Below are 25,823 nucleotides of genomic sequence, written 5' to 3' on the forward strand. Positions count from 1 at the left end.
TAATAATTACCTATTACTTGACATTTCTGGTGTTACACGAGGTCGGGTGCGGCGGTTTTAATTCCATTGGCTTCTAATAATCGTACTTAAATCTTCAATCGTAGTTGTTGCTCTCGGCCTGCCTGGAAGACGGTTGTTGCAAACTGTTGTACCTCAGTAGTAAATTTCTTAAAACTATAAACAAAAGTTAGTCTTGATACCTTAAGTCGTCAAATCTCGCGATTGTTTTGACTGTATTTATTAATGCCGATTATTAAGAGACGGGGCATAATGCCTAGAGTTACTTCAGAAAATTCCTTTGTTTTAACTATATTTTTACAAAAAAAATTACTTTAAAAAAATACAAAAAGATGTATTAAATATATATTGCGTCATGCATATAATTTAAACAAAGGTACAGGTGACCAAATATTTTTGAGCGGTAATATAAGTAAATAATATATATAATTTTGTTCATAGGTAAAATAAAAAAGCGATATAGTTGGGTCTGGTTATATTATAAGCGATTATCACGCAGTTTAGCTCGATGCAAATTGTGTAGCAAAAAAATACAAAGCGTCAATTCAACAGGCAACTTGAGCAGACATCTAAAGATTATACATAAGAAAATTGGTAAGGTAGTTGGTAAGTACAATGTTTATTTCATTAGTATTTAAAAATTAGAAGCAACCTAAATATTGAGTACAGGACTTTCGTAGAAAATACTTAAAGGATATTTCAATAGACCAATGTCTCGTTAAGGAAATAATTGATCAAATTTGATTTTTTGTTTAAAAGTTCTGCTTGCAGCAGTAATTGTACAAGCAACCATGTTTTATAGTATTGAGAAAAGAATAAACTTTAACTTGAAATATAATTCACTTGGAAAACCCTCCCCTTAATCCGCTGTGTGCGAACCAAAAAAATATTGTACATGTGTTATATAATAGGTTTATAATATGATATTATTTTTATAAGCGAAGCGCCTTAGTATTTTTATAAAATTATTTTTAATTCTATATAGTGTTGGACTAACCAACGAATCAGACACAAAATCCAGCTTTTACAATTACAGGGGTTAGCAGGGGCCATCAGGTTAGGCGCGCTTTGGTCCGAGGCGACCATGTTGGTGGAAGCTGGAGGGGCGCCCCTGGTTGGGCGGGGCGCCGTTTGTGAGAGGGCCACGGTGCCGGCCCTCTTGTTCCTGTGTTCCTTGCGGAACTGCGGGCACGCGGTGAAATTGGCCGGGTGGGCACCCCCGCAGTTGACGCAGGTGGCGGGTTTTTCACGGGGCCGGGGGCACTTGCGCGCGAGGAGCTCTTCCCCGCACCTCACGCAGGCCAGGCGGCGGTGGCACCCATGGCTGGAGTGCCTGAAGGCCTGGCAGCGGTGGCACTGCGCCGGGCCCCGCTTGCTTCTCCAGTTTTCAATTTTGACACCTGGCATGTTGAGTAGTTCCGTGATTTGGAAAATGCCAGGTACCAGGTCCGGGGTATTCGTCAAGATCACGAAGAATATGCAGCCAGGCCGGCCCTGCCTCGCGTTGATCGGGCGGGCGTATTCGGCCTGGAAGCCAAGTTCTCGAAGCGCGTCGGAGATCTCCTCGGGCGTCGTCGTGACAGGTAGCCCCCTGATCGCTACCTTCCTGCTCTTCTCGGCCGGGAGGGCATGCGAGAACCACGAGATGCGTTCTGATTTTTCGAGGTCGGAGAGGTATCGTTGAATCGCGCGGTACTCCTCCTCGGACTCGGGCGAGAAGCGCACGCCCTGGCCAAAGGGGCGTGCATTGGGGGCGTGGCCTAGGCGGTCGCGGAGCGCGCGGAAGTGGCGCGCCCAGTCGGGTAGTTTCTCTACCACCAATGGCGGGAAGCGTGGTTTGGACGGCGGCGGCGCGGCTGGGGTAGAGGCCGGCGCTGGCACTGGTGCTGCGGTGCGGCTCGGGCCCGCGCCGGGGGCCCGGGTGGCGTCGGCGAAGGTGGCCGAGCTGGGATAGGCGACAAGCTGGCTGCTAGGGCCGGCGATGCTGGAGGTCCATGGATCCTGGCGTTGACGTACGCGGGGGTCGCGAGGCACACGCGCTTCTCGGCCTCTTCGGCGTCATCGGAGGGGCGTGGTCTTCGTAGCGGCGTTTGAGGGAGCGGCTGTGAAACAGCGCCCATCGGTAGTACGGCGGCAGCCGCGCCAGCGCGTTCGAGCTCTTTTCCCTTGTCGTTCAGGTACATAGCAATATGCACCATGAGCGACCAGGAAAGAGATCCGCGCTTCTGTAACTCGGACACAACAAGCATGTCCGAGTTAAGTTGTGACTGCGGCGATAAATCCACCTCAATGCGGGGTGGCGCGGAGAGGGAGCGCTGCGGTTGCGGCAGCTCCTTGGAGGCGGCCCTGGAGGGTCGCTGAGGCTTCGGTGTCATCAGAGCGGAGGCGGTCATCCACTCGGCCAAGGTGGGCGGAGCGCCGAGAGAGCACGCGGTAACATCGCGCGTCTCCGGTGTCCGTCGTGCGTCCTCGGTGTTGAGGGGTCTGCGGGGTGCAGAGCCGGGGGAGGTGGCTTCGATGATCGGCATCGATCGACCTGGTGTCGCGGAGGCACGAGGGCGCGGGGGAGAGCGGTCTCGCTGGGCGCCGCTGCGGCCGCTCATGGTGAGCTGGCTGGCTTCAGTGCCCGCGCGCGGCAGTCATCGATCGCGGTCGCGATCGCGCGGTCAATCGGAACGACGCAAGGGCGTCGGTGTCGCCTCGGGGCGCTGGCGGAACTCAGCAATATTTATGGTAACTAAATACTGAAGACTTCCTGGGACTGGTAAGGACTCGTGCCGCTGGAGTGTGCAGAGATGCTATCTCGACGGCGGGCAGGCGATCCACCGCTGGGCCGGGTGCCGTGTCGTCTGTGCTTTTATTGGAAATATGCATTTCCACTGTACTGATGCCAGTACAGTCGCAGCACACTAGCGCCACCCAATACAATCGGTAACGGAAACAATATCAAATGACGTCCCCGCAAAGACAGCGACATCTATTATGGAAATTATGCTAACAATACTTTTATTTATTTATACTTTAAATTATTTCGTTGTTAAATACCAGTGAAATAACAATTGTGTTATTCATTGTGCGAAAAATGTCCTTTAGCCAATTAATATACATTATCTGCACTCTCGACTGAGGTAAGACGCGCGCACAGCCGTAACCGCTAATGATGGAAACGTGAAATTTGGACAGATGTTTATTTTCGTAATTTGGACATCCACTAAAGGATTTTTAAAAATTGTAACCCTAAAGGGGTGAAATAGGGGTTAAAGGTTGTATGGAACATTTTTTAAATCGCCATCGATTTAGATCAGATTCAGACTCTTAGGTGAAGCCGCGACGGTCCACTAGTATTATATAAATATACATACACATATTATATAGTTTTAGTCTATGGTTACTTATACAATAATAAGAATACACAGTAACTCAAATTCGGGCAAAAAGCAGTAAATAGAGTAACTTTACTCTACTAGTAAAGTATGTAAGTAACTAGTTTAGTAACGGTTCTCTCTGCTTGCGCTGGCTATAAGCCATTAAAAACATCAGTTGTGACACTATTACAATTTATGGGCGCATTGTTATGATATTTTTGTTATTATAGTTTGTCAAGCTAACTTAATAATTTTGAAAATTAAATAAGAAACAAAAATATATAACAATAATTACTTATTTTCCAAAATTAGGTCGTAAACGCAGTTGGATTTGGAAATATTTTGAAAGTGTGACCAGCACCACATATAGATGCAATCTTTGCAACGAAACGCTTACTATATCATGCTCGAATACGCAAAATCTGAACAGACATGTTCGGTTGAAACACTTGAGTGTGTATAAAGCAGAAATAAAGAAAAATTATATGAATGAAATAGAACAATCCCTGTCTGGGGAAAATCAGGAAGAAAATGATAAAGATAAAGATGAAGATAAAGATAAAGATGAAGATAAAGATAAAGATGAAAATAAAGATGAAGATGAAGATAAAGATGAAGATGAAGATACAGATGAAGATAAAGATAAAGATGAAGATGAAGATAAAGATAAAGATGAAACTAGAAGTAAGTAAATGTGTGATAGTTTTATGATAATAATAATAATTACCTATTACTTGACATCTCTGGTGTTACACGAGGTCGGGAGCGGCTTTCATAATTCCATTGGCTTCTAATAATCGTACTTAAATCTTCAATCGTAGTTGTTGCTCTCGGCCTGCCTGGAAGACGGTTGTTGCAAACTGTTGTACCTCAGTAGTAAATTTCTTAAAATTATAAACAAAAGTTAGTCTTGATACCTTCTTAAGTCGTGAAATCTCGCGATTGTTTTTACTGTATTTATTAGCGCCGATTATTAAGAGACGGGGCATAATGCCTAGAGTTACTTCAGAAAATTCCTTTGTTTTAACTATATTTTTACAAAAAATAATTTAACTCTGTAGTTAAACACACAAAGTTTTAAGATTTAAAATATTAGTATATAGAGAGCGAATTTCTGGCCACATGACGTCACATAGCTAACGCAGAAGTATTGGGAGTTTTATATTTTATATGGATAAGGACTTGACCAAAATAAAAATATCACTTTAAAGACTCATTTTGAAGAAATTTTGACCACAACACTACTTAGGTTTTATTACCAGGCGTCGGCAAATAACAATAGTCTGTATGACTTTTCGGCGTAGATAAGGGTTTTGCGGCGATATACAAACAAACCCAATAAAAGTAGTGATATATTACATCAAATTTGAACAGATGTTCATTTCATAATGTGGACATCCACTAAGAAGGGATTTTCAAAAATTGTAACCCTAAAGGGGTGAAATAGGGGTTGAAAGTTTGTATGGATTTTTTTTAAATCGCGACCGATTTTTATAAAATTTGAAATTCAGACTCTTAGGTGAAGCCGCGACGGTCCACTAGTATTGTATAAATATACATACACATATTATATAGTTTTAGTCTATGGGTAACCATAGACTAAATCTATATAATATGTGTATGTAATTATACAATAATAAGAATACACAAGTCGTGTCTCAAATTCGGGCAGAAAGCAGTAAATAGAGTAACTTTACATTAGGTACTCTCTGCTTGCGCTGGCTATAAGCCATTAAAAACATCAGTTGTGACACTATTACAATTTATGGGCGCATTGTTATGATATTTTTGTTATTATAGTTTGTCAAGCTAACTTAATAATTTTGAAAATAACATAAGAAACAAAAATATATAACAATAATTATTTATTTTCCAAAATTAGGTCGTAAGCGCAGTTGGATTTGGAAATATTTTGAAAGTGTGACCAGCACCACATATAGATGCAATCTTTGCAGCGAAACGCTTACTATATCATGCTCGAATACGCAAAATCTGAACAGACATGTTCGGTTGAAACACTTGAGTGTGTATGAAGCAGAAGTCATAAAAAAAGATACGAGTGAACTAGAACAAGGGCTTTCTAGCGAAAACAAGGAAGAAAATTATAAAGATATGGATGAAACTAGTAGTAAGTATCTATAATAAATTAAAAATAACAATAATAAATATATCTTATTGCATATAAGCAAACATATAATGTATTACATATTTTAAATTATTAGATTTTTTGGATGCCTAAAGCTAACTAAAAATTACAATAAGGCAACCCTTTTGCTAAAGGCAGTCCGCAGTCAGTCAGTTGAAGTGAGGCAATTCGGGTTTAAATCCCGCTACGTTCAAATATTTATACGTTTTCTTAATAAATATTTTTTTTCCTAAGTGTGGAGTAATACTTTAAAAATGTTAAAAAAGTAAAATAAAGTATATTTTTAAATTTTATAGTCAACAGTTAGTCTTGGTACCTTCAGAATATTCCTTTGTTTATATTATATTTTACAAAAAAAAATAACTTGAAAGTAAACTATGTACAAACAATTTTTTGAGACTTTTAAGTATTGGTCTAAACCCAATAAAATTATTTTTAAAGATACATTGCATGTATTTTAAATAAAGGCCCGGGTGACCAAATACTTTTGAGCGGTAGTGTAAATATAAAATATATTTGTGTTCATAGATAAAATGAAACAGCGATCAAGTTGGGTCTGGTCTTATTTTAAGCGATTATCAAGCAGTTTAGCTGAATGCCTCTTATGTGGCAGAAATATACGCAGCGGAACTGGGAACTTGAGTAGACATCTTAATATTATGCATAATAAATCTGATGGTAAGTATATTCGTTTAGTGAGTATTTTTCTTCGTTTTAGTAAGTATTTTTCGTTTATTAATAAGGAAAAATCCAAATTAAATTAAAATTAAATCAGCTTCAGGGTGTGTCCTGTACACAGCAGTGTAGGTAGAGGGAACCTAGTGTTAAGACACTCCGTTCCCCACTTACTGCCGAATTCTGGAGGCATTGCGTGTTGAGTGGCAGAACTCAACGCCGCGCTTTGCCTCGACACCAGAGTGAAGAAATGGAAATATAAACGTAAATAAATATTTCCTTCGTCGAGTGGGGTCGAACCCACAAACGTCCCGTTACAGTCACACCCTTGTGCCGCTACGCCACGACGGCCTCAGGAAAAATCTAAGGCAACTTAATAATAATAACTGGACTTTCTTAGAAACTACATAAAGGATAACTATAGACTTAAGTTTAGCTAAAGGGAATTAAAAATATATGTATATACGTAAAATATTGGGAGTAGTTATTTTATATTTAAGATGCGTTTATTACCCAATGACATGATCAAAATAAGCGTCACTTCAAACACTAATTTTGAAGAAATTCCGACTATAACACTACTTTGGTTTACGACCAGGTGTCGGTGTGACTTTTCGACGTAGATGAGGGTTTTGCGGCGAGATACATATAATTAAAGCCAATAAAAGTATCTTTATAGATGTATTGTATTGTAATTTAGATAAAAGTGCAGATGGCCAAATACTTTTGAGCGGTAGTGTAAGTAAATATAAAATATTATTTGTGTTCATAGATAAAATGAAACAGCGATCAAGTTGGGTCTGGTCCTATTTTAAGCGATTACCAAGCGGCTTAGCTCGATGCAATTTGTGTAACAAAAACATACACAGCGTGAATTCAACTGGCAACTTGAGCAGACATCTAAGGATTATGCATAATAAAATGGATAAGGTAATTGGTAAGTACAATTTTTATTTCATTAATATTAAAAATCAAGGGCGACCTAAACATTAAGTACTGAACTTTCTGGGAAAATATGTACATAAAGGATAACTTTATAGACCTAAGTTTATATATTTTATAAGTTAATATATTTTTTTCTCTTTATTTTAAAAAAAGTCGTATACTAAATAAAGAATAGATTATAAATCTATACTAATCTCGAGAACCACTGATTCCAAGTGGAATTTCTTTTTGTGTTGGATTCAGTCTATTTAGCGACCCACAACCTGCGGTCGGAGTTACCTCAGGGACTTAAAACCTATTATTTGATGAACACAACCAAGCGGGCGAAGCCGTAGACAAAAGCTAGTGCGATAATAAAAACAATATTTCGCGCATTTATTGACATACATTTTCAGATGACCACAACTGGGTGTGGCTTGTCTTCGAGACGGACGAAGACGATTTCTTCTCGTGTAGAATATGCCAATACAAAATAATGAAATTCGAAGATATCGATAAAAGTGTTACATGTGTTTTAGAACACCTTAAAGAGGAACATGGGATCATGTCGGGAGATCAAATTATTATTGAGTAGGCTGCAGGTTCTTAAATATAATGTATGCCATTGTTGCGATGAAAATGTATTATGTAGGTAAACCAAACAAATATAAACTTATTTTAGATTTGTATGGATCATACACTTATTGTGTGGCTCAATAAGTTTAAACCTTTGCGTGATTTTAATTTATAATAGTAACTGGTACTTTTTAATGTTAAATATGAAATAAAGGATATTACGTTTAATACGTTTTTTTTCATTTAAAAAATAATGCTTCTATAGAAAGGCTTTTCAATTGTCCTTAATTAAATTGATCTGTCGAGAAATGAAAAATAAGAAAGTTGAAGCATTGCGAATATATATGTGTTTATATGCATTTACACTAATACGTTATTAATGGAAGATTTTATTAAATTCTTCGTTTTGGTGTCGCAGTGAGGTGCGGCGTTGATTTTGAAAAAAAATATTGACTTCTGTCACTCAGGACGCAATTTTTTTGTTCAAAACTTAGGGCTTTAGGATTTATTTTAAAAAAATAATTACATTTTAGAATATTTTATATAAAAGAAGTTTTTTAATTTATAATGTAAATTAAATTATATAACATATCTTATGACGGATATGAATTCCAGTTTTTAAGCTACTATTTTAATAAAAATAAAATAAAATGACTTTAACTCTATTATATATTATTTTCCTTTAAAATACAATGCAGCCCCGCACATTTCGTCTTCTATTCTCACAGTCAATCGGAATGGAAAAAAATATATTAAAACCTCTGCTTGCAGCAGTTACCTACTTTGCCTGTGTTGAGAATATAATAAACTTTTATTGGATATATAATTCACTTGAATAACCTTCCTCCTACTCTGCAGGAGATACAGCGTGAAGCCAGCATAAAAATGCTCTAAAGACTAATAATTATTTTTAGATCATTGAAAGATGAGAGTTGCTGTGCGAAGCCCCGTATTTTTAAAAAAAAAATTTTTATGTAATACAAATTTGTTTATATTTTCAAATATTTTGATGATAAATAAATATACCGATAAAACAGCAATTGTGTTATTAATTGTGCAAAAAACATCCTTTAGTCAATAAATATACATTTATTTTAGTCTATGGTTACTCATACGTCATCATATAATAGTGTCATAAATAAATATTTAAAAGTTTATTTATGACACTATTATAATTTATGGGCGCAGTTATGATATTTTTGTTAAAACAGTTTGTCAGGTTAATTTTATCATATTGAAAAAAACATAAGTAAGAATAAAAATGTATAATAATATTTCTCCTCCAGAATTAGGTCGTAAATGCAGTTGGATTTGGAAATATTTTGAAAGTGTGACCAGCACCACATATAGATGCCATCTTTGCACCGCAATGCTTTCCATAAGAAACTTGAAAACAAACAATATGAACAGACATTTTCGGTTTAGACACCCGAGCGTGTATAAAGCAGAAGTAACAAAAAACGAAGATGAAGATAAAGATGAAACAAGAAGTAAGTAAATGTAAGATAGTTTTATAATAATAATTACCTATTACTTGGCATCTCTGGTGTTACTTGTGGGCGGCGGTCATAATTCCGTTGGCTTCTGTTATCTTACTTAAATCTTCAATCGTAGTTGTTGGTCATGAAATCTCTTGATTGTTTTTACTGTATTTATTAACGCCGATTATTAAGAGACGGGGCATAATGCCTACAGTTACTTAAGAAAATTCCTTTGTTTTAACGCTATTTTAACAAAAAAAAAAATACTTTAAAAAAATACAAAAAGTAGTATTAAAGATATATTGCGTCATGCATGTAATTTAAACAAAGGAACAGGTGACCAAATATTTTTGAGCGGTAATGTAATTAAATATAATATATAATTTTGTTCATAGGTAAAATAAAAAAGCGATATAGTTGGGTCTGGTTATATTATAAGCGATTATCAGGCAGTTTAGCTCGATGCAAATTGTGTAGCAAAAACATACACAGCGCCAATACAACTGACAACTTGAGCAGACATCTAAAGATTATACATAAGAGAATTGGTAAGGTAGTTGGTAAGTACAATTTTTATTTCATTAATATTTAAAAATTAGAGGCAACCTAAATATTGAGTACTAGACTTTTGTAGAAAATACTTAAAGGATATCAATAGACCAATGTCTCGTTAAGGAAATAATTGATCAAATTTGTTTTTTTGTTTGATTAGATCTCTGCTGGCAGCAGTAATTGTACAAGCAACCATGTTTTATAGTATTGAGAAAAGAATTAACTTTAGCTTGATATATAATTCACTTGAAAAACCCTCCCCTTAATCCGCTGTGTGCGATATACAGCGTGAACCAAAAAAATATTGTACATATGTTATATAAATAGGTTTATGAAATGATATTATGATTACAAAAAATATCCTTTAGCCAATTAATAAACATTATCTGCAATCTCGACTGAGGTAAGACGCACGCACAGCCGTAACCGCTGATGATAGAAACGTGAAATTTGGACGGATGTTTATTTTCGTAATCTGGACATCCACTAAGAAGGGATTTTTGAAAATTGTAACCCTAACGGGGTGAAATAGCGGTTGAAAGTTTGTATGGAATATTTTTTAAATCACCACCTATTTAGATCAGATTCAGACTCTTAGGTGAAGCCGCGACGGTCCACTAGTATTATATAAATATACATACACATAAAAAAATATATATATTTACACATATTACAAAGCTACATAGAAAGTAATGAGACCAACCTAGTAAGTAACTAGTATAATACTTGTAACAGGAGGCCCCGTTCTTCCATAACACTTCATACATTCGTTATGGAAACAATGACAAAAATAAATGGGATATAATTATAGCTACTTTATAATACAAAATATATAGAAAACAAACAATAATAATAAATAACTAAATTTATGTATATAGATATACATATTATATTCTTTTATATTCTTTATTATTTTATTATTCTTTTATAGATAAACATATTATATTCTTTTAGTCTATGGTTACTTATACAATAATAAGAATACACAGTATCTCAAATTCGGGCAGAAAAGAGTAAATGGAGTAACTTTACATTACTTTTCACTCTCTGCTTGCGAGCCATTAAAAACATCAACACTATTACAATTTATGGCCGCATTGTTATGATATTTTTGTAATTATAGTTTGTCAAGTTAATTTCATAATTTTGAAAATAACATAAGTACCAAAAATATATAACAATAATTATTTATCTTCCAAAATTAGGTCGCAAACGCAGTTGGATTTGGAAATATTTTGAAAGTGTGACCAGCACCACATATAGATGCAATCTTTGCAATGAAACGCTTGCTATATCAAGCTCGAGTACGCACAATCTGAACAGACATGTTCGGTTGAAACACTCGAGCGTGTATAAAGCAGAAGTGACGAAAAATTATATGAATGAAATAGAACAAGACCTATCTGGGGAAAATCAGGAAGATAATGATAAAGATAAAGATAAATATGAAGATGAAGATGAAGATGAAGATGAAGATGAAGATGAAGATAAAGATAAAGATGAAACTAGAAGTAAGTAAATGTATGATAGTTTAATAATAATAATTACCTATTACTTGACATCTCTGGTGTTAGACGAGGTCGTGGGCGGCGATGATAATTACGTTGGCTTCTAACAATCGTACTTAAATCTTCAATCGTAGTTGTTGCTCTCGGCCTGCCTGGGAGACGGTTGTTGCAAACTGTTGTACCTCAGTAGTAAATTTCTTAAAACTATAAACAAAAGTTAGTCTTGATACCTTAAGTCGTGAAATGTCGCGATTGTTTTTACTGTATTTATTAGCGCCGATTATTAAGAGACGGGGCATAATGCCTACAGTTACTTCAGAAAATTCCTTCACTTAACTAAATTTTTACAAAAAAAAGACAACTCGGTAGTTAAACACACAACGCTTTGAGACTTTAAATATTGGTATATAGAGATCGACTTTCTGGCCACATGACGTCACATAGCTAACGCAGAAGTATTGAGAGTTTTATATTTTATATGGATAAGGACTTGACCAAAATAAAAATATCACTTGAAAGACTCATGTTGAAGAAATTTTGACCACAACACTACTTAGGTTTCATTACCAGGCGTCGGCAAATAACAATAGTCTGTATGACTTTTCGGCGTAGATAAGGGTTTTGCGGCGATATACAAACAAACCCAATAAAAATAGTATTAAAGATATATTACATCAAATTTGGACAGATGTTCATTCCTTAATCGGGACATCCACTAAGGGATTTTTAAAAATTGTAACCCTAAAGGGGTGAAATAGGGGTTGAAAGTTTGTATGGATTTTTTTTTAAATCACGACCGATTTTTATAAAATTTGAAATTCAGACTCTTAGGTGAAGCCGCGACGGTCCACTAGTATTGTATAAATATACATACACATATTATATAGTTTTAGTCTATGGTTACTTATACAATAATAAGAATACACAGTAACTCAAATTCGGGCAGAAAGCAGTAAATAGAGTAACTTTACATTAGGTTCTCTCTGCTTGCGCTGGCTATAAGCCATTAAAAACATCAGTTGTGACACTATTACAATTTATGGGCGCATTGTTATGATATTTTTGTTATTATAGTTTGTCAAGTTAATTCAATAATTTTGAAAATAACATAAGTAACAAAAATATATAACAATAATTATTTATCTTTCAAAATTAGGTCGTAAACGCAGTTGGATTTGGAAATATTTTGAAAGTATGACCAGCACCACATGTAGATGCAATCTTTGCAACGAAACGCTTATTATATCATGCTCGAATACGCACAATCTGAAAAGACATGTTCGGTCGAAACACTCGAGCGTGTATAAAGCAGAAGTAATAAAAAGAGATATAAATCAACTAGAAAAAGAGTGGAAAAATGAGGAAGATACGAGTGAACTAGAACAAGAGCTTGCTAGCGAAAATAACGAAGAAAATTATAAAGATATGGATGAAACTAGTAGTAAGTATCTATAATAGTTTAAAAATAACAATAATAAATATATCTTATTGCATATAAGCAAACATATAATGTATTACATATTTTAAATTATTAGATTTTTTACATGCCTAAAGCTAATTAAAAATAACAATAAGCCCAGCCCTTTTGCTAAACTTTTAAGGATTGGTCTATGGAGAGCGAACTATAAACAATGAAATCCAATAAAATTATTTTTAAAGATACATTGCATGTATTTTAAATAAAGGCCCGGGTGACCAAATACTTTTGAGCGGTAGTGTAAAAATAAAATATATTTGTGTTCATAGATAAAATGAAACAGCGATCAAGTTGGGTCTGGTCTTATTTTAAGCGATTATCAAGCAGTTTAGCTGAATGCCTCTTATGTAGCAGAAATATACGCAGCGGAAATTCAACTGGGAACTTGAGTAGACATCTTAATATTATACATAATAAATCTGATGGTAAGTACCTTCGTTTTGTAAGTATTTTTCGTTTATTAATAAGGAAAAATCTAAATTAAATTAAAATTAAATCAGCTTCAGGGTGTGTCCTGTACATAGCAGGGTAGGCAAAGGGAATCTAGTGTTAAGACACTCCGTTCTCCACTTTCTGCCGAATTCTGGAGGCATTGCGTGTTGAGTGGCAGAACTCAACGCCGCGCTTTGCCTCGACACTAGAGCGAAGAAATGAAAATATAAACGTAAATAAATATTTCACTTCCTCAAGTGGGGTCGAACGACGTGATCAAAATAAGCGTCACTTCAAACACTAATTTTGAAGAAATTCCGACTATAACACTACTTTGGTTTACGACCAGGTGTCGGTGTGACTTTTCGACGTAGATGAGGGTTTTGCGGCTAGATACATATAATTAAAGCCAATAAAAGTATCTTTATAGATGTATTGCATTGTAATTTAGATAAAAGTGCAGATGGCCAAATACTTTTGAGCGGTAGTGTAAGTAAATATAAAATATTATTTTATTTGTAGATAAAATGAACAAGCGATCTAGTTGGGTCTGGTCCTATTTTAAGCGATTATCACGTAGTTTAGCTCGATGCAATTTGTGTAGCAAAAACATACACAGCGCCAATTCAACTGGCAACTTGAGCAGACATCTAAAGACTATGCATAATAAAATGGATAAGGTAATTGGTAAGTACAATTTAAACCTATAATAGACGAGCTATTAGTACTCGAGACAAACCTTCGTGGTTTTTTGTAGTACCTTTAATAATGTTTAAATTTATTTGTATGTATATTGATAGTAATAAAAAAAAAACAATTTCATTAATATTGAAAAATCAAGGGCGACCTAAATATTCGATTATACTGAACTTTCTGGGAAAATGTAGTACATAAAGGATAACTTTATAGACCTAAGTTTAACTAAAGGAAATTAGAAATATATATACGTAATATATTTTTATTATCCACAACCTGCGGTCAGAGTTACTTCAGGAACTTAAAACCTACTATTTTATGAACACAACCAAGCGGGCGAAGCCGTAGACAAAAGCTAGTGCGATAATAAAAACAATATTTCGCGCATTTATTGACATACATTTTCAGATGACCACAACTGGGTGTGGCTTGTCTTCGAGACGGACGAAGACGATTTCTTCTCGTGTAGAATATGCCAATACAAAATAATGAAATTCGAAGATATCGATAAAAGTGTTACATGTGTTTTAGAACATCTTAAAGAGGAACATGGGATCATGTCGGGAGATCAAATTATTATTGAGTAGGCTGCAGGTTCTTAAATATAATGTATGCCATTGTTGCGATGAAAATGTATTATGTAGGTAAACCAAACAAATATAAACTTATTTTAGATTTGTATGGATCATACACTTATTGTGTGGCTCAATAAGTTTAAACCTTTGCGTGATTTTAATTTATAATAGTAACTGGTACTTTTTAATATTAAATAGGAAATAAAGGATTACGTTTAATATTTTATTTTTTTATTTAAAAAAAATAGTTTCTATAGAAAGGCTTTTCAATTGTCCTTAATTAAATTAATCTGTTGAGAAATGAAAAATGAAAAAGAATTGAAGCATTGCGAATTTATATTTTATGTTTATATGCATTTACACTAACTAATACGTTATTAGTTGAAGATAATATTAAATTCTTCGTTTTGGTGTTTGATATGAATTCCAGTTTTTAAGCTATTAATCCAAAAAAAAATGCATATTTATACATTTTTTGTATAATACAGAACCATTATTGGTTTTCTTTATTATGTGGTATATTTTTTATAATATATGTATTTGTTATTAAATATTTTGAATGTGCGAAATGAAATGATGTGCAGACAGACAAGTGAATGAGAAAGAAAACTATTTTTAATTCGAATACTTTTATTTCTTAAAGTATTATATTTAAAAATATTTTGATGATACACAAATATACCGAGGAATGAACAATTAACTTATGCACTGTGCAAAAAATATGTATTAGAATAGTACATTTCTTTTATTCTGTGGTTACTTATACAATAATAAAATAAAATAAAAAACATTATATAAGTTTTTTTGTGGAAAAAAAGACAGGGTAAACCAGCGCAGGAGTCACCTGATGGTGCGATCACCGCCACCCACGGCCACGTGTAACACTAGAGAAGCTACAGGTTCGTTGCCGGCCGCCAAGGACCACCATAGACATGATTATTAAAGGTACCCAGATCGTACGACCTGGATAGACTGCCGCAGGTAGGTCTACCACAGTTGCGATGCTACTGTGCGATTAGAAAATTCAAACAGTTCTCCAGAACACTCCTCATGATAAATGCGGTAGAGAACGCACAGTGAGGTGACATCTCTACGCAAAGCCAACGGGTCAAGCCTTTCATCAGATCATTAGGTTCCAGTCGATTTTAACGGCTCTATCTCTTTGTATGAGATCAAATGGATCACGCTGATTCTGGGCTCCACCACCCCAGATTTTATTAGTTATTACTAATATTATACTTAGAGAGTGATGACAATGGACGAGGCAAGGTAGGCAGGTAGGGAGACACTAGTATCTGGTGCTCCATTCTCTATGTACACTGCTAGTGGTAATACTTGGAGAAGATGGTTATGTAAATAACGTGCTTAAAATTAAAATATTGGTTCTCAAATAGATTCATTGACTTATAACTTTATTAAGTTATTTTATGTACTATTTGGGAAGTGGTTTTGTAATACATATTGATTTGGAAATAAAAAAATTATAAAGTTTGACTAGTTTTATTCTTAAAAACATCAATTACATAGATTATAATTTGGCAATATCATCGATCACTATGTTAAATATTCTACCGGTAACTTATGTTAGACACAACCACAAGGAGACGTTTGAAGTTTTAGAGGTAGAAAGGTTTCTTTAATTTAGTTAAACTTACTTATATGTATCACATGGTTAAATATAACTGAAATAACAGTTAAATTTCGGTTGCTGTTAACCCAATAATTTTCACTGTTAGTTCAGTTATTTTAATATGCCATATGTATTTCATACATTTCATTAAAAAAATCTTCATATATGTAATATATAAAGATTTTATAAGTGTGAATTACATACACAAAATACAAAACTCATTGTCCTGATATATTTATGCCTCTAGATCGGATAAAAGAAGTTGTACGTTTCTAATGTTTACAGTGATTCATACACTGATGGAAACTTAATGAGAACGGAATGTCTTAACACTACGGTCCTACGTTCTCTCTGCCTACCCTGCTACGTGAGGAGTATAGCGTGAAGCTAAAAAAATGAATCTATTCCATATTGTTTTTACGCGTTATAACGTATTAATGACGTGTTAAATGATTAAAATGGTAATTTCCAGCCATACAAAATCCCGTTTAAACATATATATAGAAAAATAATAAAATATTGCACATAATTTGAAAATAATTGAAATATATAATAATTTGAAACGATTTACATGTTATGTAAACGTATCTATTTTTTTTAATGAAATGTATGACATTGCAGTATTACATATCACTACGTACAATACTGTTACAATTTATTACAATATTTTTTTAATTTTTAAAACCGAACGTGTCTATCTCCTTAACTATTATGTATACGAACCAATACCTTTGATTTGGTTCATATTTGTTTACAAAATATTTTTTTTGGTATTGTTCTACATTCACCGATTTCATAGGACGAGTAAGTACTTAATTAAAATAATGTAGTGTTAAAACATAATATTAGTGGGAAAATCGAAAAAAAAAATATTTGAAATGTGTCTTTTATCAGTGATTAATAAAAAAAGGCCGTCGTGGCGCAGCGGCACAAGGGTGTGACGCGACGGTTGTGGGTTCGATCCCCACTCGAGGAAGTGAAATATTTATTTACGTTTATATTTCCGTCTTCGTTCTGGTGTCGAGGCAAAGCACGGCGTTGAGTTCTGCCACTCAACACGCAACGCCTCCAGAATTCGGCAGAAAGTGGGGAACGGACTGTCTGAACACTAGGTTCCCCATTAAATCAGCTTCATGCTGTACATCATGAAGCTGATTTAATTTATTTATTTTAATAAAAAAAATCTATCACTACATTATATTTACGTATTTTTTAAAATGTTTAAGCATCGTTATTCTCCATAAAACGTTTGGAATCTAGAATGATTGCGTATTATATGGCAGGACCTAAAATGACTTAAAGTATTATTAACATGAATATTTTCAACAGCGGAACTGATAACCATGGCGAATGGAAAGCAAGTGGTACTTTTAGACGGCTATACATACTATAAGAAAAACAAATGCGGCCCATACTACAGATGGGCGTGTACCACATCCGCATCGTGCAAGGGAAATCTGAAGATTGATGACCATTTTGTTATAAAGACTGGCGATCCAACACATGCTCATCCTAGGAAAAAACTATTGAAAACTAGTTCAGGGAGGTATATTAAGTTCTAAGGTAATTGAGCGTGGTTACAAATAACTGTATTATTAAAAAAATACAATTGCAATTTGTTTTAGTTTTGTAGATATTTGTATTAGTAATGATTTGGAAATTTAAGGAATTAATAAAACATTTGGCCGTTTTTATTACATCTGCTACGTTACTTCCAATATTAATGCGATTATGAAAAAAATTATAATAGATAGTTTTAGAAGGTACTAAGAACATATTATGATTTGGAAACAGAAAATTAAAAGAAAACGCCTAAATTTCAGGTTTTTTCATAACAGTGAAGAACAACAAGCAACGTTTCTATTACCGCGGCAACATGTACTATAGCAAAAACAAGAGCTCACGATGGAACTGTACCGCCTACCCTAGATGTAAAGCCTATATTGTATTCAACGGAAACTCTGCCCAAAATTATTTCGAACATTGTCACAAATCTGGAGTATTGGTGAAATGTGATGATGGGACATACAGATTGGAACGTGTATCTCCGACATAGTTTTGCATAATGCATTTTTTTTTCTTTACATTTCCTTAATAAATTACTTGGTTATTGATATTAGTAATGTTTTATTTAACCCTTTAGTTTTATGTTTCAAAATGATACAATTTTGATTTGATAAACTGTATGACAAACAAAGAATTGGTAAGCTGAAGTGGCAATGGGCGGGGCATATCTGTCGTAGAGCCGACGCACTATGGACAATGGTAGAACAACGGCAGATCAAAAGTCATTTTTTCAAAGTCGTCCCTGATGCACAATTTTTTTTTTAATTAATAGTATAAGAGTGAAACTTTAATCTTATGAATTATTTTTTCGTGAATTACATTTGGAATATATATTTATTCATCGTCAAAAATTGTCATTCGTGAGAATGTCTATTTCAGGTTGTTCACTTTGATACTTTAAACATAATTTCCTTAAAAAAATGTGCAAGTGGGTATAAAGTGTTATATATTTTTGAAGAGCCCATAGTATGTAGATTTTAAAACAATTATTATATTGTGGATATCGTGACTATATTTTTATAAAAAATATTAACAATAAGTGAAGAGAAAAAAGGTACGTGTTTAAAGTTCATCGAGACTTTTAACAGTTACCGACGTCTCTCGACGCGTTATATTTGATATTGTTTTATAGTCCAGATATTCATAAATAACATTTATCAAAAATTAACTGCAGAGACCTGCAGACTGAGAAGTTATCACGAAAACTGCGATACAAGTCAGGGGACACGAAAACTCTATCTATTGTAGTTTCTAATGTTTTACTATTTAATTGATTAGATTGTAGTAAATTTTCATTAAATTATTGTTATTTATTGATAAAAGGACGTTTTATCTTCATTTTGCACACTTTTTCACAATCATTTATTCACACTACCCTCATTTATGAAATTATATGAAGAGTGAATTAATTCCAAAAAACTATTACAAATTAGTAATAAAATTACTAACAGACGTTTGATTATTAAGTGTTTTCACTAAATTTCAAAATGACGAATACTTTTAGTGTTCCAAGCGTGAATTATTACCCCCATACATTGAAGTTGCAGGGTTTACGTTCAATAGGAGAAGAATTAGCACCTCTATAAATTATTTGAGGTTCCTGGTAAAGATTTTATTGATTGAAGAATTACTTATAGGTCCCGACTGTTCATCCTAATAAACTATTGGGCTTGTTAATTTCTTTTCAGATTTATGCAGTCGGGGTGTTTATTTTTTAATAAATATTTTTTTATTTTTCAAATTTTTGTTAGCATTTATTATAGTAATGACAATTATGATATACCTTTTTGAAATCCTCGTATTAAGCTCTTCAATTTGATACCCATATTGTGGTATTCGAAACCAAAAATTTTTTTTTTACTAAGTCCAATGGCGTCCCACAGCCGCCATGATTATCATTTTTTAACGTCACCTATCTAAGAACACTTGGGCTGCTAAAGCGAATATAACGGTACCTCAATTATGTAAATCCGTTCAGCGGTTCTGGAGATACAAGGTAATAAAGAATATTGCATACATACATACGTACATACATACATACAAAATACGCGCGAAAACCATAACTCTTCCTTAGCAGTCGGGAATAATAATAAACTAATTTAATAATACATTTTTACTATTATTACTTTAATTTTTAATATTATTTACTGAAAACTTTTCTTTTCATTATTTTTTTATACATAGATTCTCCAATAAAAGTATAATATCTGAACGTCACCTAACGCACTATTTCATACTTTATGCTTGTGCAAAAATTCAATTGTTTATCTTAACAAATAAAAAAGTTATCGATTTTTGATCTGATACAGACCTCGATTTCCCATAGTGCGACGGCCGCTGGGGCTTTCTGCCAGATGGGCCGACGACATAAAGAGGTTGGCGGGAAGCGGTTGGGTCCGAAAAGCTGAGAATCACTGGTGGCGAGAATTGGGGAAGGCCTATGTCCAACAGTGAACTAAAGATGGTTGTTGATGATGATGATGAGGAAAAAACTGTATGAAAAGTTAAACTAACTATTACTTCAAAAGTCTTACACCAGATAATCTCATTGGATGGTTCTCAGTTCGATGTCTACTGAAGACAAAACTATAGTTACAATATTATTGTGTCTCCGCTGGGTTCCGCCATCAAATACGCAATGTCTCTAATCTTTACTGAAAACTGAAGAAAATTAAAAAAAAACACTAAGCTAACCTTTATCTGATTTGAATAACCTGAAGATATGTGAAAACATTAAAAATAAATTTATAAGCTAGTAAATTCTGCATTATTTAGTTGATTTCAGCCAGAAAGTATTATATCAAATACTCTATCAAGTCTTAAAAAAGATTTTATTATCAAAATGTTTTAATATTTTTATTTTTATTATAATTGAGTAGTTCATCCTCTTTCATCAACCGATATGTAGATAGGACAGTTTCAGTATGTAAATTTATTTACTGATATATCTTGTACGGATTGACGCTATCATTGTCTCATTTGGTGAGGGTCAATTCACATCACGTTTCGATATCACAAATTCAACAAAAAAAATATCTCTAAAATTTTATTTTTGGATTAGAAATTATAAAGACAAAATATATATTTTTTTGTATACTCTTGATTATTCATTGAATCGGAATTTATAATACGTAGGTTCGATTCTCGTCACCACGAAAGCGGCAATAATGCAATATTACAGTATAGGTACACATAATATCTAATTTTAGTTTAATATATTAAATTTGCTATTCTACAATAAAACCTTTACCAAGTCCTATTTACTTATTTAAAATATTATAAATAGTTATTTTAAAAATAAATATGTAATTGATAATACGTTTCCTTATCTATGTTTAGTTTACAAAACTATTAAAATGTATCGCTTGCGATCAAGCCCACCCTGTATTTGATCCTAAATGACTGTATATACGTTTTTTACTGTTTAATATTTTTATAAAATGGTAGAATATATTTAATTGGTTTATAAAAAAATCATACAAATATATATGTAATTTTTTCTTAACTTAGAAACGGTCAAAATGACTTAGTGTACTATTTAATTTTGTTAAGTAAGACACTATAAAATATATGCATATGGAAATTTTTGTACTTACACAGGGGTGTTCAAGAAGTAGGAATTTTAATTTGGAAATATTTTGTTCGATGACGGCTGTCCGTAATTTTTTCTGTTTCATATCTTTCTCATTTACCTGATTAATTGTGTTAGGGTAGTTTATTATTCGTTCTTACTTTTTGTACAACCTGTATTTAAACCGTTAAAAAATTTTGAAAGATATTTTGATAATTTTACAAAAAAACATTTTTTACTCTCGTATATAAAAGTAAATTAAGTTAAATGAAAATATATAGGTACATTTAAGCGCTTTAACTAAGTAGGTTTTTAAATTATTTTTTGATATCGGATTTGGCAATACAAAATTATTTTCAATGTAAGTATTGTTTATAGTGTAAATTATGTGTATATGCAGTTAATATATGAACCATATTGAATCCGAATTTATTTATAAAAAAAATATAGAATAATCTTGAAAAATCGAAACAGATATCTTAAGCTAACAAAATGAATAGAGCATTTTATTTAAAATATATGCTCTACTCTACTTATATTAGTAATATTAAATCCTAACTTGTATAGTGATATAATAATAAATAGTTACATAAAGCCATGTCATGGTTTGATCTAAATATGTTGTGAATTGTTAAACAAGACACAAATTGACTGTCCCTATCAACATTATCGAATGTAAAAATCATCAGTGAATCTTCTGTAGTTTCACGTGGCAGAGGGAACCTATGGGAACCATTCTGTTCCCCACTCTCCGTCCAATTTTCGATATTGTACGTTAAGTAGAGGAACTCAACGCCTCGCTTTATATACCAGATTGGGAAAATTAAAATAATTTTAATATAATCAATTACTAAAGTGGAAAATGCTTTTCCCTGTTCTACGAGCTGAAAATCTACAGTGACTTAAATGATTCAGTACATTTTTTGGTAATACTGTTTATATATAAAATAAATATTAACAATCAAACTTTGAAATCCGACAATGTTCATGGGGACAGGTGAAATATATTGATTTAAGCTATTTGGGAGCCTAATATGTTAAATATATATAAAAAAAATATCGAAAAAGTCAAATATTATCACTCGACCGCAGCAAATTAATATTTCTCACAGTATAATATTTCTGGATTTTTTTTTTGGTAAATAATTTAAATATAAATATAATCTAAGTTGTATCGAAACCGTACTAGTAAAATATATTTGTTGTTACTGATAAATCTGAAATTGTATTCTTTTATAATATTCTGATCAAAATAAAATTAGGCTCCTGGTATACTTTCATATTAAATCACAAAGCTAGTCCCTTTAGCTAGGTGGCTTAGGTCCACAATTATGTGCGCTTTGTATATATACTATACGTCCTCTGAAGGTGTGCAAAGCTGCCTTACACCAGGGTCCTCTAGAGCATCGCCATCTTATTTTACCGTTTCTGGCACACCCGTTGAACCTGAACCTGTAACCACCGACGTTGATGCCCATCTTGCCTTGCTTACTTAGGCAGTACGATGCGAAACAATCGATGCCGGTACCGATCAAGCCCACTGAAATGAAAACTAAATTTAATTATCTCATCATTACTTTTAATTATATTTACTTATTCCTATTTATATTATGATAAATAAAAAATATAACCTAATTTTCATATTATATAATACTTATGAATATAAAAAAAACAACTTATGAATTAAACTTTCAATAAAACAAGATCATATATATTTGAATGTGTTTAATTTTTATATATACATACATATTTCTATAACATAGTTAAATTATTTCCACCGATATTTAAAATACACTTAATTAATGGCACTTAATAGATAAATATTTTTTATTTTCAGTTCGTTTCGGGCTATCCAACAGAGGACACCTAGTGGTGCACGTGGGGGAGCACACGTTCATAAAACACGAATGCTACAAACGCAAGATCAGATGGACTTGCAACAAACGTATCAAACTGAGATGTAAAGCGAGTATCACCACCGCTAATGGTGTTATAGTAAGATCTTTTATGGAACATAATCATTAATTTTGTGAACAGGATGTTAAAAAAATATTATATTTTATGGTTTTTTTTTAATTGTGAATGTTTTTTTCAATGTGATTTTGCATATTTTGAAAATGTGAACTAAACAGATGCTAATGAATTGCAAAATTTCATCAAGCCAGCTATTGACTTGATGTTTTAAAAAACTTTAATAATAATCTTTGATTTATTACGTTGGATTTACGTTCATAAACTAATAACTTTATATTAGTTATATTTTATGTTCAATTATTTATCGTTGTTCAATTTTAACATACAAAAATTTTGTAGAGTATATACCTACCTATAATATCCCACCATTACTGAATCTATCTAAACCATATTATGACTGTAGCAACGGTAAAAAAATATTAACATATTTTAAATGAATGAAATAATTGAAATACAAATGAAAATAAAAAATATATTGTAATTTCTGTATGTGATTGTTCTGTAAATTTGATTTTTATATATTTAAACTAAATAAATCAAATCAATACTTTTAATTTAATTAAAAAAAAAACAAATTAAAAAATACAATTAACTTTTAATGTAATATAATGACAGTTGGGGCAACTATTTATGCGTTGGCCAGGTTGATGATATTGAGTAGTTCTTAAGAGCGGAGAGTTGAGAAACGTGTCAGGTGTTTAGTTTTAACGTTAATTATAAATTTACATTTCTTTGGTTTTACAATTATTTGTACCGTATGAGTATATACCTAAATAAGTAATATCGACCAATATTATAATGGCATGAAATCATTCCTTATATTAGTGCCTTGTAGACATAATGAGTGCCTTTTGTATAAATTTAAAAGTCGGTATAACCATTGTATTTTTAAGTCCTAGGTAAGTTTGTATATATTGCCATCCTTTTCTTATTATGGCAAATAAAAAAGACAACATTACATGTAATAATATAATTCATTTGTAAACTAACAGAAATCCAGAACACTAGGATGAAACACATGTATAAAATCTGAAAATATGACATATATAAGAAATATATTTTTGTGATGAATCGTTTATAATACAATTTGTTTTACTCCACTTATGTTTTATTTATATCCATGCCTCTTTACAAAGATTCCCTTGCAAGTTTAAGGCAATCGTTTTTGTGCAGTAAATGACCTATTGAATCTAGTTAATGTTATCTTAAAAACATTAATGATATAGATATGGACAATAACTAAATGTTTGACAATTTAGAATTTATAAAGTTAAATAATATTTTCAATAATTAATGAATTTAAGTATATGGACTGAAATTTATTATTTACTTATGACTACATAGTGTATCTAATACATGAAATATATATAGACTGTATATTATATAAATTTATATGTAACTAGAGTTAAAATATATCATCAGGACAGCCTAAGACTGTCCAATAACACGTTCTATAATTTGTCATTTCTCATCACCTTTAATAAGATAATTCATTCTAAATCACCTTTATTTTAATTCTCATAGTTTTGGTTTGGTTCTTAAAGTCTGGTGTAATTCTCATGATTGTTTTAAAAAAAGATACAAATGTAACCTGTCAACAAACTGACCATTCACAGAAATCCTTACGAAGTTAAAAAGATTTTGAATCTTAAAATTTACAATGAAATCTATTTTCATATACAAAAATCTATTTACAAGTTATTATATCATCACATCAAATGCTTATTAAGTATTTACTATGGTCCTTGAATAAATTAAATTACTTCTTTATTTTCTTACTGAGGTACTTTTAATATTTGGGCTGTCAATAAATAACTTAATAATGCAATTTTAAGGTAAAATGACAAAATATGAGAAAAGATAAGAAATTTTAGCGCGAAAAAGGGAACGTGAAAGATTAAGATACGCAAAAATAAAAAATGATACAGAACTTTCTGCACAATTTAAGAAGAATTGTAAAGCGAAGTACCAAAGAAGAAAAGAAGAAGGAAAAGTACAATGTATAAATTACCACCAAGAGATCAGAAAATATTAAGAAAAAAGTGGAGAGAATATTCAAGAAAATCTTATTATCGTAAAATGGAAGGAAACCATGAATGGATTTCCTCCAGCGACTGATATTTATAATAATTAAGCCATATTCCGAAGGATTCGTATAAATGTTAGCAGATATAATTCTACGTCTGCTAACGTTTGTATATAAGTATCATTCTGTGTTTTCAATTATATGTACATATATGTATAGTGGATAAGATGAAATAAACATTGCATTTATTTTTTTTTTATGATTTTAACAATAGTTTAGCTTTATAAGAAAACCAATGATTATATTATAATTTAGAGGTGTATATTATTTTTGTTTGGTTTTATTGGACGAATTGATTACTTTATTTAGAACTGAGGAATATTAGAATCATAAAAAATAATAGTTTCGTTTTATTTTATTATAAAAAATTAGAATAATGTTTCCTAATAAAAAATATTCTTGCTTATTTTTTATCTAAAAAAGAGAAATATAATTAAACAAAATATTTTTTAGTGTTATTGATTGTTTTTCGTTAACCTGTACCGATTTGGTTTCTTTTAATTTTTTCATATTTTATCATTAACTCATTCTTAAATCACTTGCTTTAAAAATATTTTACATAAAGGAAATT

General features: G+C 32.6%; 1 protein-coding gene across 4 annotated transcripts in view; it reads left to right on the plus strand.

The window, feature by feature from the left end:
* The window catches only part of LOC146540090 (uncharacterized), a 318,142-nt gene extending 299,971 nt beyond the window's left edge, over positions 1-18,171 (plus strand). For 2 of the 4 annotated variants that reach the window (XM_085207318.1, XM_085207319.1), the window contains exons 7-19: positions 460-624; positions 3,696-4,067; positions 5,266-5,511; positions 6,058-6,207; positions 6,977-7,141; positions 8,991-9,194; positions 9,581-9,745; positions 10,943-11,248; positions 12,402-12,686; positions 12,992-13,147; positions 13,677-13,841; positions 14,259-17,618; positions 17,879-18,171. In XM_085207318.1, coding sequence (XP_085063444.1) covers positions 460-624; positions 3,696-4,067; positions 5,266-5,511; positions 6,058-6,207; positions 6,977-7,141; positions 8,991-9,194; positions 9,581-9,745; positions 10,943-11,248; positions 12,402-12,686; positions 12,992-13,147; positions 13,677-13,841; positions 14,259-14,437 — 2,558 coding nt within the window. In that variant the 3' untranslated portion in view covers positions 14,438-17,618; positions 17,879-18,171. The remainder of the gene's footprint in view (positions 1-459; positions 625-3,695; positions 4,068-5,265; positions 5,512-6,057; positions 6,208-6,976; positions 7,142-8,990; positions 9,195-9,580; positions 9,746-10,942; positions 11,249-12,401; positions 12,687-12,991; positions 13,148-13,676; positions 13,842-14,258; positions 17,619-17,878) is intronic. The other 2 variants (XM_085207320.1, XM_085207322.1) reach the window with 2 other exon arrangements.
* The last annotated feature ends 7,652 nt before the right edge of the window (positions 18,172-25,823 follow it).

This window comes from Heliconius melpomene, chromosome 3, assembly GCF_056956725.1.
Source record: "Heliconius melpomene rosina isolate 202511_hmr_F chromosome 3, ASM5695672v1, whole genome shotgun sequence".
Taxonomy (NCBI): Eukaryota; Metazoa; Arthropoda; class Insecta; order Lepidoptera; family Nymphalidae; genus Heliconius; species Heliconius melpomene.